The sequence below is a fragment of the Mustela nivalis genome (assembly GCF_964662115.1).
Source record: "Mustela nivalis genome assembly, chromosome: 12".
Lineage (NCBI taxonomy): Eukaryota > Metazoa > Chordata > Mammalia > Carnivora > Mustelidae > Mustela > Mustela nivalis.
Window position 1 is genome coordinate 70752955 of NC_139031.1, and position 15683 is coordinate 70768637.

Genomic DNA, 15683 nt, shown 5'->3' on the forward strand with positions numbered 1-15683 from the left:
TGAGCACATGTGTACCAGGAGGGTGAAGGGCAGAGAGAGAGGGAAAATCTCAAGTAGACTCCCCAGTGAGTGAGGAGCCTGATGCGGGCTTGGGTCATGATCCCAGGACCCCGAGGATCATGATCCGAGCTGAAATCAAGTTGACTCTACAACCAAATGAGCCACTCAGGCGCCCCTTGAAAAGTTCTTTTTCCCTTGAACAACTTTTATATAAAGTTTTCAAATCTCTTATAAATTAGCAATTGAAGTAGTTTTTAACAAAATTATTTTAAGATTTTATTTATTTATTTGACACAGAGAGCGAGATCACAGCAGGCAGAGGGGCAGGGAGAGTGGGGGAGGGGGAAGCAGGCTCCCTGCCGAGCAGAGAGCCCAATGTGGGGCTCATGCCAGGATCCTGAGATCAAGACCTAAGCTGAAGACAGAGGCTTAAACCAATTTTTTTAAAAGTTTAAAGAGGAGCTATTCCTCACAGTTCCCAAACAACTTTAAAAAATATGTACATTTTCACAACCTTAGAATCTATAATACACTTACCTATAATTTTACCATTTTCATCAGTTACTGAAATACCCACAGGTACAGGAATTTCACAGTCTTTTCCTTTGGACCCTTTCAGTGCATTAACTCTACAAAAAAATAAAGCTAAATTAAAATAGGGAAAACCCACTATATTAAATGGACTATACTGAACAAATATAATGGCTTACAAAGACTAGAAACCAACTTTTCTTGTTGATACAGATGTTAAATGGCCAAATATCAGAGGAAGAGAAAATTATTGCTATTTATTTGCATTTCAGACTATCATATAAAAACAATAAAAATAAAACAGATAACAAGATAATTAATAATAATAATAATAATAATAGGTAATGATTTAAGTTACCAAGCTAGCCAAGTCATTTTAGCTCATAATGAACTAAAATATTATATGACTAAAACGGAGTGATCATTGCTATAACACAATTAAGATAGAAAAAATAGAATTATGTAGATGTATATAAACGAAAGAGACTGTGGGAAAAAATAGGAAATCCATTGAATAACAAACATTTTAACAAATGGACCTCAAATAAGAATACTTTAATTATGAATGACTGATCTAGCTACTTTCACACTGCTCATGATAGAACTGGTACAAACTTTTAACAAGCATTCTACTTCTGGAAAGTTATCCTAAAAAAATAACTGAATAATCATGTAAAACACTATACACTAGGATATATTTACATTGTGACTATAACAATGAAAAAGCCTATAATTACCTAAATGAATGAATGCCAAAAACGTTGTTATTTCCAATAGTATATTAGTATGCAGCCATTCTGAATAATTCTCTGGCATGGAAAAAAATGTTTAGAGAAAAGATTGGAAAATGTGCTCTCATATTTGTACCCCCAAATTTTATATACATCCACATAATCACAAACTAACTGCCACAAGTCATTTTGCTTTAATGCCTAAAAAAAAAAAGACTTGGGATGCCTGGGTGGCTCAGTTGGTTAAGCGGCTGCCTTCGGCTCGGGTCATGGTCCCGGCATCCTGGGATTGAGTCCCACATCGGGCTCCTTGCTCTGCAGGGAGCCTGCTTCTCCCTCTGACTCCACTTGCCATTCTGTCTGCCTGTGCTCTCTCGCTCTCTGACAAATAAATTAAAAAAAAAAAAAATCTTAAAAAAAAAAAAAGACTTAAAACAGTCAAGAAAAGGTTAATAGTAGTTATCTATGCGTGGAAGAATTATAGGTGCTTTTTTTTCCCAAATTTTTAAATTTTTAAAAAGATTTTATTTATTTATTTGACAGTGAGAGAGAGCACAAGTAGGCAGAGAGGCAGGCAGAGAGAGAGGGGGAAGTAGGCTCCCTGCTGAGCAGACAGCCTGACCCAGGGCTCGATGCAGGGCTCGATCCCATGACCCTGAGACCATGACCTGAGCCAAAGGCAGAAGCTTAACCCACTGAACCACCCAGGTGCCCCTCAGATTTTTTAGTTTTCTGATATTTTTAATTCTATCTGATAATTTTTGAGCTAGAATAACCTTTTTATAGAGATAAAATGAAGAAAAATATACAAACAAAAACATAATACAATTACATAACGATAACAACCACGTTAAAGCTATCACATAATTATGTACCATTTATTCAGCCAATTATACATACAGATTCAACATCTACATACAATGTCCAGTGCTCATCACAAACGCACTCCTTAATCCCTACCACCTATTTCACCCATCCCTCCCAACCCACGTCCCCTCTAGAAATCATCAGCTGCTTTCTACAGTTAAGAATCTATTTCTTGGGGGGGGGGGTACCTGAGTGGCTCAGTGGGGTAAGGCTCAGGTCATGATCTCAGGGTCCTGGGACCGAGCCCCACGCCGGGCTCTCTGCTCGGCGGGGAGCCTGCTTCCCTTCCTCTCTCTCTGCCTACTTGTGATCTCTGTCAAATAAATAAAATCTTTAAAAAAAAAAAAAGAATCTATTTCTTGGTTTGCCTCTTTCTCTCTTTTCCCCTATGCTCATTTGTTTTATTTCTTAAATTCCACATATAAGTAAAATCATATGGTATTTGTCTCTGAGTTATTTCACTTACCATAATACTAGCCAGTTCCACCCACATCTTGCAAATGACAAGATCTCATTTTTTTATGACTGAATAAGATTCCATTGTATATCTATACCATATCTACTTTATCCATTCATCATGTAAAGGACATTTGGGATCTTCCTGTTAATTTGGATATTGCTGATAATGCTGCTATAAACATTATGGTCCAGGTATCCCTTTGAATTAGATTTTGTATTTTTTATTTTGGAGGTAAATACCCAGTAGTGTGATCACTGGATCATAGGGTACTTCTATTTTTAATTTTTTAAGGAACCTCCATATTGTTTTCCAGAGTGGCTGCATCAATTTGCATTCTCACCAACAGTGTAAGAGGTTTCCCCTTTCTCGGAATCCTCACCAACACCGTGTTGTTAATTTTAACCATTCTGACTACTGTAAGGTGACATCTCATTGCAGTTGTTATTTGTATTTCCCTGATGATGAGTGATATTGAGCATCTTTTCATGTGTCAATCATCTGTATATTTTCTTTGGAAAAGACATGTCTTTTGCCCATTTTTAAACTGTTTTTTGGGGCGCCTGGGTGGCTCAGTGGGTTAAGCCGCTGCCTTCGGCTCAGGTCATGATCTCAGGGTCCTGGGATCGAGCTCCGCATCGGGCTCTTTGCTCAGCGGGAGCCTGCTTCTCTCTCTCTCTCTCTCTCTGTCTGCCTGACTCTCCGCCAACTTGTGATCTCTCTCTCTGTCAAATAAAATAAAAATAAAATCTTTAAACTGTTTTTTGAGTGTTGAGTTTTATTATCTTTTACATATTCTGGATACTAACCCTTTATCAGATATGTCATTTGCAAGTATCTCCTCACTCTGTAAGTTGACTTCTAGTTTTCTAGATTGTGTGCTTCACTGTGCTTTTATTTTATGAAGTCCCAAAAGTTTATTTACTTATGCTTTTGTTTCCCTTGCCTCTAGAGACAATCTAATAAGTTGCTATGGCCAATGTCAAAGAGGTTACTGCTTATATTCTTCTCTAGGATTTTAATGGTTTCCTGTCTCACATGTAGATCTTTAATCCATTTTGAATTCATTGTTGTGTATGGCGTAAGAAAGTGGTCCAGTATCATTTTTTTGCATGTTGCTGTCCAATTTTCCTTACAACATTTGTTGAAGAAGCTGTCTTTTTTCCATTGGATACTCTTTCCTGCTTTTTCCAAGATGAATTGACCCATAGTTGTGGGTTCATTTCTGGGTTTTCTCTTCTGTTCTACTGATCTATGTGTCTGTTTTTGGGCGAGCACCATACTGATCACTTGATCACTACAGCTTTGTAATATAACCTGAAGTCCAGAATTGTGATGCCTCCAGCTTTGCTTTTCTTTTTTCAAGAATGCTTTGGCTATTTTGGGTCTTTTGTGGTTCCAAAAAATTTCAGGATTATTTATTTTAGCTCTGTGAAAAATACTGTCAGTATGTTGATAGGGACTGCACTAAATATATAGACTGCTTTGGGTAATACAGACATTTTAACATTATTTGTTCTTCCAATCCATAAGTTTGGAATGTTTTTCCATTTCTTTGTGTCCTCTTCAGCTTCTCTCATCAATATTTTACAGTTTTCAAAACACAGATCTTTTACCTCTTTGGTTAGGTTTATTCATAGGTATCTCATGGTTTTTGGTGCAACTGTAAATGGGACTGATTCCTTGATTCCTTTTTTTGCTGTTTCATTGTTGGTATATAAAAATGCAACAGATTTCTGTACATTGATTTTGTATTCTACAACTTTACTGAATCCATGTATCAGTTCTAGCAGTTTTTTGGTGGAGTCTTACAGGTTTTCTAAATAGAGTATCAGGTCATCTGCAAATAGTAAATTTGACTTCTTCCTTGCCAATTTGAATGCCTTTTATTTTTGTTATCTGATTGCTGTGGGTAGGACTTCCAGTACTATATATTAACAACAGTGGTCAGAGTGAACATCCCTGTCTTGCTCCTGACTGTAGAGGAAAAGTTCTCAGATTTTCCCCATTAAGGACAGTATTGGCTATGGGTTTTTTTTTTTCTCTTCCCTCATTCGTGATTTTATTTATTTAGGTCCTTTCTTCTTTTTTTGTAAGTCTGATTAGGGTTTTATCAATTTTATTAATTTTTTTCAAAGAGAAATAGGTACTATTATTATCCCTATTTTATAGCTGAAGAAACAGACTTTTATACAGATCTTGAACACTTTAAAGGATTTACATGCTGAAGGCATGGCTTCTTCAAAGCAGTAGTTTTCAGTTTTTCAATTGCAACTCAGTAAGAAATAATACAGTCATCATTCATACACACACACACACACATATGTACACATACAAATTCATATATATATATATGACTTTAAAGTTTTGTGAAACCCTACCTCATGATAGTGCTGTTTCTTATTCTGCTTTTTTTTTTTTTTTAAAGATTTTATTTATTTATTTGACAGAGATCACAAGTAGGCAGAGAGGCAGGCAGAGAGAGAGAGGCAGAAGCAGGCTCTCTACCGAGCAGAGAGCCCGATGTGGGGCTCGATCCCAGGACCTGAGTTCATGACCTAAGCCAAAGGCAGAGGCCTAGCCCACTGAGCCACATAGGTGCCCCCCTATTCTGCTTTTTATATGAAATCTTATAAATTGATTTTACAACCCTAAGGCAATGTTTTTCAAAATACAGTCAAAACCAGCACTTAAAATAAGATAGGTGATTGCTGTGCAACAAGATGAATGTAGTACAATGCCACAGAACTATCCATGTTAAAATGGTAAATTTCATATTATGCATATTCTCCCCCCAAAAAGGAAAACAACAATGTACAACATACCACAGGATAGAAAATAGAGTAACATACATGTGTAGTTAAAATGTAAAATGTTTCTCAGTATGGATGGCACAAAAATGGTTTAAAAGTTTCTATTAAAAAATTGAAAGACAGAGTCTAAAAACACTAGTTTAGAGTATTTAAAATTGTCTAATAGTTGAGCTCTTTTTCCCATGATTAACCTTTTCTTATCCTAAAAACTAAAGCACATGAACAAATCTTTCAAGGAAAAGAAGATAAGGGAGTTAAGATTTACACTCAATAGGGAACAAATCTCTTTAGCTGGAATTAAGTGAGCTTTGTTTGAAAAACAGAAAATGAGGATAGGTGGGGGTAGGTGCAAGTGGTGAGGTTGTATTGACAAAGCTTGGTGGTTTGGCGTAAGGACACAGACTGATTGGAAAGCACATTCTTGAGGTAAAATGGGGGATAAATGAGGCAATGTGCAGATACCAGCATATAAAAAAACTCCCTTGTATTAAATATTAAACTCCAAATACATATTTCAAAAAGTTAAAATACCAATCTATTTTCAAATCAATCATTTATGAATTTAATTAACTTACACAAAGCTTGTGCACTGAGATTTAAAAAGTAATACTTTAAAATCACAGCATGATATACCATACCTCAATGTATGAGTTCATCTTTGAGTGTACTACATCTAAGATATCATTTTGGTATCTTGTTTATACTTGATCCTCATTAAGTGTGCGCTGAATTAAACAAAATAGACACTATCTCTGTTATCACCGCAAAATGAAAATAAATGGTAGCTCAATTTCATCAATCCAAGCGTCTCCCTTTTGGTTCTACAGCCAGAAACAAAATGTCATGTAAGGTACCTTGCAAAGCTCTTGTAGATTTCTGATTATTGATGAAAACTAACACTGAACAACTGATTTTAAAAATAACATTGAACATTGGATGCCATAGTGGACCACAAAAATGCATCTCTTACAACTGACTGCAGGGAACATCAATGACCCATGACCCAAACTGATGTGCTCTGAAATCTTAAAGAGATGATGCTTCCCACAGTCTACTTCTTACCAATGATTAGGTGTGGCAGGGTAACTAAGGCAGCCCCTTTGTAGGAGACAAGAATTCCTCCTTTGGTTTAAGGAGTCACTATCAGCTTTGCCTTAATTTTCTTAAAACTGCACAGTGGATTAAAATTTTGCCTTTCTTTCTCTCCTTTGTAAGGCTTAGATTTGCACAGTGGTCAGACAACTTTCCCAACATCCTTCAGGTCCCTCTCCAATTTGTCCTTATAGGTGTTTTCCCAATAACTCTCTTGTTCATCACATCTTACTTTGGTACCTGCTTCTTGCAGGACCCAAATACAGACATATGGTGGCATAATTCATAAAATTATAAAATAATACATTCAAATGCTGGCATTCAGTAAGTTTATTCAACTTAATTTACCTGAACTGCACAAGATAAATAAAACTGTTACCTCCTCCTCCTTTAAATTCTTCCTTAGCTTCCATGACACTAAGTCTTTCCTAACTTTCTATTTTTAGATCACACCTTCTGTTACTTTTCCTTAAATGTTGGTGAATAACAGAATTTGATCCTCAATCCTTTTCTCTTCTGTAATGCACCTACCCTAGTCCATGCTTATGATCAACAAATTTATCTCTAGACCTGACCATATTCCTCAATCACAGACCTGTATTTCAAGTGTTTGCTTACATTTCCAAAGATCTTTCAAACTTCCTTTTCCTACATCTCATTTGCCACTTTCTATTGTAATCCTTTTCAAAGAATGATACTATCATCTACCCACACCTCAAGTCAAAACATGAAGTTGGCCTAGATTTATTATTCTCTTTCAACACTCCATCAATCACCAAGTCTTATTTATTTTACTTCTTTAATATAGTTCTAATCCATCCACTTCTGTCAATCAAATTCATCATTCAACTAATGTTAACTGATATCTACTATGTACCAGTCACTCTACTAGAAATCTGGGAAGAAATGATGATCTAAACTGTTATGTTCCCTGCCCTAATGGACCTCAGCGGTAGTCTGGTTAAGAGAGCAGACACTAATCAAATACATGAGAAAATGGAAAATTATAACTATGACAAGTCTTATGAATTAGAACTTACAATGGGAGTTCATATGGGAATTCTGACTTCATCATAGAGGTCAGGAAAAAGATGTCGGCTTAAATCCAAAGGGTTCATAGAAAGCAATTGGATGAGGGGAGGAAAAAGCATTACAGAAAAGGTAACACAAACAAAGCCCCAGTGATAGAAGACAAATGCCAGTATAAGATACTAAAAGAAAGCCAACATGACTGAAATGCAGAAAACACAGAATGTAGAGGGAGATGAAACTAGAATGATGGGTATAGACCAAACACTGTGTATTTCATCATTTCTGAAATACTGCAATATTCTCCAAATTGATCTCCTATCTTGAGTCTCAATCAACACCTCCAATTCATTCTTTAACCAATTATCCCCAGAGTGATTTTTCTAAGACACTAATTTATTAATGTCCCTTTAAAATCTTTCAATGGCTCCCCATCACTCTAAGATAATCTTCAAACACTGTAACACAGCATAACAGGCTCTGCATGATCTGGGCTATAATGTCTTTGTTTTAAAATGAGCCACCCCATTTGTACCACAGTTATGCTAGAAATAAGTATTATTTCACCAGTTTTTTCCCTCCTAATGCACTGCTTTTTTTGTTATACACTTACCAACACACCTTTTCCTGCTTGATTGTCTGGCAAAGTTCTATTTCCTTCTCAAGACTTGGTTCAAGCACTACTTCCAAAATACAGGTAACTGAGTACGGTTTTTAAAAAGTTCTTTTCAAATTTTGAGGGCAGCATATATTCCATAAAAAATAACAAAAATTTACAAAAAATAAATGGAACATTTTGTTACAGGGAGAAGACCAAAACAAGCCAAAGGAAAATACACAAGGGACTTAGTGAAACAGGCTCTACATCTTAAGACCCCAGCAGAACTACTGGTGATGGTAGGGTGGGTAGAACAGTTGAGATTTGAAAAAGGTTTCCTAAAGATTGCTAAAAATTTAATTTTAGAAGATAGTGGAGGTCATTTTCTGTTTTCACAGCAAAGTGCAAAAGAATATAAACAGACACTAAGAGAAGAAAAGGATAAAAATGTTTAAAAACTGAAACATTCCATAGTATCTACCCTTTTTATCTTTACTAGAATTGAGATAATTATTGTAGACTTCTGCTCATTTACAAATATAGAATATAATTTACTTCAAATTACCAATTCAATCTTGATTTTCTAACCTTTTTTTCCTCTGGGATTAATTTTCTAAAGTCAAAGTCATTCAGTAAATACTTACCGACTATTTGCTCCTTCTCCAGCCACAAATCGTTTCTGAGGATATTTATCTTTAAGTTGTTTTAAAGTCATCCTGTTATGGGCGACAACCCAGACGTCACCACCTTTTCCACCTTCTCCCCCTAAACGAGGGAAACCCATTCCACCACTTCCTCCTTTGGTGAAGAGTCTTAGGTTATCAATGAAGTTTCCATACTTAAAAAAAGAGAAAGAAAGAGATCATTTGTATACCAAACATGCTTACCAACTTAGAACTCCCTATTCTTTTTTTTTTTTTTTTTACCACTAAAGCTCCTAAAATCAGTATTAGCTTTCTGATTGTCAAATCTATAGTCTTTTTCCTTAGTTCACCTCTGGTTTGACCTCCCTCTCCCGTTTGATTAATTCCCTTAAGATCTCTTTTTTTTTTACTTGTTATCCCACTTTGTGTCTCAAGGTTTCTGACACTGTCCCCCCTTTTTTCAAAAGATTTACTTACTTAATTTTAGAGAGTGCATGCACGTAAAAGCAGGGGAGATTGGGGGAGGAAGAGGAAGAGAGAGAATCTCAAGCGGATTCCATGCTCAGCGGGGAGCCCGATGCAGGGCTTGATCTAACAACCGTGAGATCATGAGCTGAGCAGACATTAAAAGTCAGATGCTTAACCAAGTGGGAGCCCTGTCTCACTTTTCAATCTAGATTTTCTCCTCTGGGTGATATCAGACTGTACCAGTAAACTATCATCTAGGTGAAATATTCTATATATCTAGTCTGTTGGCTATCTCCATCAGGAGGTAAGCTTAATAGTTTAAAGCAACCAAGAGCAAGATCTGCATTTAATTCATATTTGAAACCTCTCAAATATGTAACTTTTTCTTAGACATTAGTTGAAAGGGTAATAGTCCCTGTAGATATACAACATGGCAAAACCACATTTTTCTCCAGGTAAATTCTGTTCCCCCAATATTCTCTCAAATAATTGAACCACCATTTATCTAGTCATGGAGTCTATAATGGGGAATCTCTGACTACACCTGCTTCTTTTCTCAAAGCTCTATTACCTATTTCTCCTTTCTGATACCACTGCCTTAGTATTTTGACCATTACACTGGCTCTAAAACGCTCTTGCAACGTCTAATCATTCCTTCAATTCAGCCTTTGTCCTGCTGCCTGAGCTATTTTTCTGAAAATGGATTTGATCTCTAATTATATTTCTCCCTACTCAAAAACCATTCATGTTTGTTTTTGCTGTTTATGAAATAAAGTCTAAAATTCCCAGTAGTAAAAGTTCTTAACTTATTCTTCCATTTTTTTTTCATTTGTTCAATCTCCATCTCTCCTTCCTCTCTTTGCTCTGTACTACATAATCTACTATCACATTTCCATGCCACTCTGCTCAGATTTTTCCTCCAATGTCAAATGTTTCTACCATAAACCCACCCAAATGTCAATTTTCTGATGTCTTTCTTTATTCCTCTAGTCAACACTTACCACTGACTTTGCTGGGCTCTCTCAGCAATTAGACCATATCTTTATTATTATGCCTTTTGAAATCTTATATTGCATTTAATATTTGTTTTCCTCACTAAACTTCTGCAGGTAAAGATCCTAACCTCTCAAACTATCAAAATTCCTTACAGAGCAATTTCTTTAATTGACAGTCTTTGGTCACTTAGCATAGGTTAGGTACTAAAAACACCTTTTTCCAAAACATGTATAGTCCTCTGACCATTCCACTATATTCTGGAGGAGGGGATAAGGATAGATCCCACTAGCATATTTAGTAAAAGCTCCCTTGGTGATTCTGATGCGGTCTAGTTCTCAGATTGCAATGGGTGGGAGCACAACAAAGATTTAAAGTTTAGGTTTTGAGTACACAAATGTACTCATGAAATAGAGTGTTCTAAGGGAACATGGTGGAAGTAATATATAAAAGATGAACTTGAGCACTAGCCAGAGTATTTTTGCAGATGAAGAACTTATACTTTGATTCTGCCAGAATAGATCAGAAATGAGTCACGTATAAGTGAACAGATTCCCCTTGCAAACAACATTTAGTGGAAGTAACTGTTTAGGACAGTAAGGTTACACAAGCAGCCTTTCAGAACTGAGCCACACAAACACACAAAGAAGCAGTTTCTTTTTGGTTGAAGAATTAGTTACCTCATATACCCCAATACTACCTTTCCCATGTTTCTTTTCTATTGGCTACCTATTTTCTGGAAAATAGAGGACTGTATGAAGTATGATTTAATTTGGGGTGCCTGTCTGGCTCAGTCAGTAGAGCAGGTGACTCCTGATCTCAAGGTCTTGAGTTCAAGCCCTTGGGCATAGAGCTTACTGAAAAAAAAACAAAAAAATTCCAAACTCAAAAAAAAAAAAAAAGAAAAGAAAAGAAAAGAAAAGAAAAGAAAAGAAAAGAAAGAATAATTTAATTCAGAATATTATTAACCATGACTCTCTCTCGCCAATAAAAAGAAAGTTCTGTTTTAAAAGTTCTATTCAATGTGTAAAACATTTCTTACTACTCTAGATTCATCATATTTAGGGGTTTAGAAACCAAACTTAAAATGAGTATTTGACTGTTGTCATTTTTAATGACGCCAGCAAGTCTCAAAACATTACTAGTGAGGTTCTTTAAGATTTTTTTCTTTAATTTTGAAGCAACTGTAAATTTTACAGAAACGATGTCTAAAATAAACACTGCATAAAAACTGACCTAAATTTCTTGCAAGAAGGCAAGCCAATTACATTACTTTCGTTTCCTGATGAGTAGTTTTTAGAAAGCTCTTAAAAAGAGTACACTAGAGAAAAACATATATAGGAACAGGCTATGGATATTATTACCTAAAAGAAGAAAAATAGACTATTTGAGCCAAAAGAAAGCGTCAACCCTACACACTATGTATACCATATTGCATGCCTAAAAGGCAGGCAGGTTTCCCTAGCTCCCCATCCCGCGTGCACACAATTCCCCTGAAGAACCTCAAACCTTATCCCTCCAAACAACCGTCCTAAACCGTGCCAGGTAGATATAGTCTTCACATCCCTCACGAGCCAAGCCTGACTCCTGGAAGGGCTAAGAGGAGACAACTACAGTAGAACCAAGCAGGAAAGAGGCCCCCAGAAAGAAAAAGGGGAGGAAAGGGGAACCAGAGTTCTCAGGTGGCGCTACAGGCACCATGCTCTGAGGAACAGGATGAGAAACACCGGACACGGACCTTTCTGAACCACACGCAACTGCAGTGCACCATCACTGCGAAATCCCAGGACTCATTCCCGAAGCAGGTGTCCACACCGAGTTAACGCGCGGAATTTTGACGTCACCACTCGCGGCGGAACCTATTTTGCCTACGCACGCGGCTGCAGGGATGGCGCATGCGCTTATGGAGAACTCCCGCGGACAGACGCAGGCGCAGACGTAGACGCAGGTGCTGAGCGGCGTCCCTTACTGGTAGGTGGGGAAAACTAACCTCTTTGTAGGCATAAAGCGCCGAAAAACGCCGAGAAAATGTTGAGGCGCCCTCAGGCACGGGGCAGTCAGGTGCAGAATGGATACCTAGGAGATTAACATTTAGTATGGGATGGTACTGAACATGGGACTGCCCTGCACGAATCTTTACTCTGATTGAGGAAACCAAGGGTACCACAGTCTTCACTCGGGGAAGCGGAGTAGAAAAACCAAAAGAACCACCAAACAGACCATAAGACCAAACGCCTAAAAGTCGCAAATTCAATTGCGAAAAAAGAGCGCGAAAAGCTGTTTGTTCATTGACGGATTGAGTAACCTCTTGTAAAGTGCCCGGAGCCAATGCATTTAAAACTTGGGACGCAAATGTCAGGACCTGAGGGCTGTAACAATTTCATTGTGTCTAGTGAGGAAGGAAATTTGTCTTAAACAGTTTGTGAGACATTAGCTTCTTGGAGGTGGGTAGACAAGCCTTTCCTCACCCCACATTTAAAGCGCGGCTTTGTGAGAATTAAAAAGCCTATTTTCCTCAGCCTGAGCAGGACCAGCAGACAAAGTGGTAGCCCTGAAGTCCGCCCCACCCACCTCCAATCCCTCAATGCCTCATGAAATTAAAAAAAAAAAAAAAAAAAAGTCCACAGCTAAGTTAGGCGGCCCCGCACCACAATGCAAGTCTTACAGTAATCTTTCTTAACCACTCAGAATTCATTTCTAGAATCCTTTTCATATTTTTACCCCTCTTTTATAAAAGTCATCATTTGGAGATGAAAAAAATGTGAAAAATATCCCTGTCTTGATTGCTTTGTTGCTACTGAACCTCACTCTTCCCCACCAGTCAGTAAAGTTGTGATTGTTGCTTAACCTGTGATTAATTAATCAGGACGTTAGGCTGTTAGTACGTAGATGCTTAGTTTAATCTTGTTAATATTTGCTGCCATTTAGATTACTGTCTTTACAAGGTCTTTCTCTTCAGTCAGAGTAGTGTTAAGCCCAATCTATTTATTTTCTGTTTTTTTTTTCTTATTAATGGACACAAGCCAAAATTGTTTTCTATCCCATAATGCATGGGCAAATGATAACAGCAAATGAAAATAAACGAGAAAATGATACTAAAACATCCTAAAATACAGAGGAACATTATGTACTATAAACAAAGGAAAAAGTATATTTTCCTTAAACAAAACAAGGTCAGAGCCTGAGATATTTATTATAGCTCTGGTTATCATTTAGTAAAAGAAACATGAAACTGGAAACTTTTGCCTTTAAAATGTGCAGCTAAAATGAAGGTGAGGTGAAATGACTCAAGGTATTATCCAGACCTGATGCATAGGTCATTATTGGATAAAATGTCACTATATCTGCCACTGAGAAAATGCCACTCTTTTCTGCATGGTTGCTCAGAAGATAAGAATATATGCAAACTATTAAACTCAGTGGCACTAGAAAATTTTGCATAATAGGCATGGTAGTCCCAAAGGAGCCATTGGCATAACTCACAATTTGATCTAAAAAAAATGTTTAATATAAACTAGAGTTATTCTAATACAAAAATTTTAATAAGCATTTTATTTTGGAATAAATCTAAAATTACAGAGAGGTTACAAAGATAGCCCAAGGAGTTCCCATCCCTTTACTCAGCTTGCCTTAAGGTTAACATACAACTATTTGTCAAAACTAGGGAATTTATGTTTGTACAATACTATAAACTACAGACTTTACTTGATCTCATTACTTTTTATTTATTTGATCTTTTATTCTCATTATTTTTTATTTATTTGATCTCATTACTTTTTCAACTATAATCTTCTATTCTAGAATATAATTTTGGATACCACATTACATTTAATCTGATAAATATTTTATTGTAGTTATTTTAAGAATAAAATGAATATATAATTTAAAAATGTAACATTTTATAATTTTGTACTGTTTAATTTTATCAGCAGACTGAAATGCAAATTGTCTAAATTATCCACTTTGTAGATTATTTAAATTGATCTTTTGTCTTCTAACCTATTAATTAGATTCTTAACTTTTGTCTGTCATGCTTTCGGTTCTGCTGTCCAAGAGAAATCAAGGTAACTAAATTGAAAGGCTTGTTTGTGAAATTGTCATCAATTTTACACCTCTCCCTTGGGTATTCACCAACTTCCTTGAAAGGCCCACCCCTTCTTCTCTACACCAAAAACTAATTTCCTAGGACCCATAACTGAACTCCAAATGTGGCCTTTTCTCCTGCAGTAGACTTCTTTAGTTTCCTCTTTTTTTCCTGCTCCTATCAAAACCTAGCCAGCCTATAGCTTATTTCCTGAGGACATTTCCAAGGACTGTACAGCCATTCTGACAAATTAATTGAGTCAAGATGTTTGTAGGTAGAATTGACATAGAGTTACTTCTAGTAAAAATAATTGCCTACTACATGGCTTCCAGTTGCTTCATTAAGGAGATATAACCTGTTACTGGAATTTTCAGGTACCATAGCAAATCAGTGGAAGGGATTTTTGGTGGTTGAGCAGGTCTTTCAGATCTGCTTAAGACAAATGCTTCCTTTTTATCAACCATAGGCCTAAACCATAATGGACTAAACCATAATGGAACTAGGTGGGAAAGGAGGTTAAACCTGGAAACAAATAAGCCTGTTTCTTTTTATGAGATAATAACTAAACTCAAGTTTATAGAAATTTCATCTATAATATATAAGTGAAAGTATAGTGCTATATTATACTGTAATACTATTAAGATGTTTGTATTGTTTATAGTATTCATCTCTTTTCTCTCTATTAATATAGTTACTCAGGAAATAAATAGTTTATCCCAAAATTTGCTATGAGGTTAACTTTCTGATACTTTTCAGCACCTACAGTTCTTTTTTCTTTTGTATCTATAGTTTTTGTTATAAATATTATAGGTTAGAAGGAAGTAACCCATTAGGTTGGATTTACTAGTATTTACTAATAAAATGTTTTCTCTCTGCATTTCCTCTTCCAGAGCCAACCCAATGACAAACGTTGAAATAATAGTTTGTTTTTAGTGTTCTTAGGCTTCCTTTTCTGTATCTGCCCCCCCCAACACATTATTATTACTTTTTATTATAGGTACTAAGTACCCTTCTCCTTTCCTCTCACAGTGCTCATCAAAACTGGATCTCAGGCATGAATATGATACCTGCATTTTACAACCTGACATAATTTTAACTTGGTGCATTAATTCCTCAGGGCATTTACTTCTAGTTTTTATCTCTATCTGTGAAATGAACAAAAGACCCTAACTTCTACTAAAAGAATTTTAAGCTTTAGTGTAGGAGATCCTCTAGTGGGGGAGCATGTGGAAAGAGGAAGGTTTCTTGGTGTCCTCAGTATAACAGAAGGTGGCAGCTTATTCTAACCATAATTATTTTGTTGATTCTGCAATGCATTGTTATCAGGCTTCACTAGTTTTCATCTACAGAGAAAATAATGTCACCCAAAGGGCTTC

The 15683-nt window shown here is 36.3% G+C and overlaps 2 protein-coding genes across 6 annotated transcripts in view; one reads left to right on the forward strand and one right to left on the reverse strand.

The window, feature by feature from the left end:
* The window catches only part of GTPBP10 (GTP binding protein 10), a 28438-nt gene extending 16330 nt beyond the window's left edge, over window positions 1-12108 (reverse strand). Inside the window, exons 1-3 of one of the 2 annotated variants that reach the window (XM_082692300.1) lie at window positions 11962-12108; window positions 8763-8956; window positions 538-629 (exon numbers count right to left, since the gene is read on the reverse strand). In XM_082692300.1, coding sequence (XP_082548426.1) covers window positions 538-629; window positions 8763-8956; window positions 11962-11994 — 319 coding nt within the window. In that variant the 5' untranslated portion in view covers window positions 11995-12108. The remainder of the gene's footprint in view (window positions 1-537; window positions 630-8762; window positions 8957-11961) is intronic. The other variant, XM_082692301.1, reaches the window with a different exon arrangement.
* Window positions 12106-15683, forward strand: part of FAM237B (family with sequence similarity 237 member B) — a 45683-nt gene continuing 42105 nt past the window's right edge. Inside the window, exon 1 of one of the 4 annotated variants that reach the window (XR_014300960.1) lies at window positions 12106-12194. The gene's annotated coding sequence lies outside the window, so the exon portion shown is untranslated. The remainder of the gene's footprint in view (window positions 12195-15683) is intronic. The other 3 variants (XR_014300961.1, XM_082692308.1, XM_082692307.1) reach the window with 3 other exon arrangements.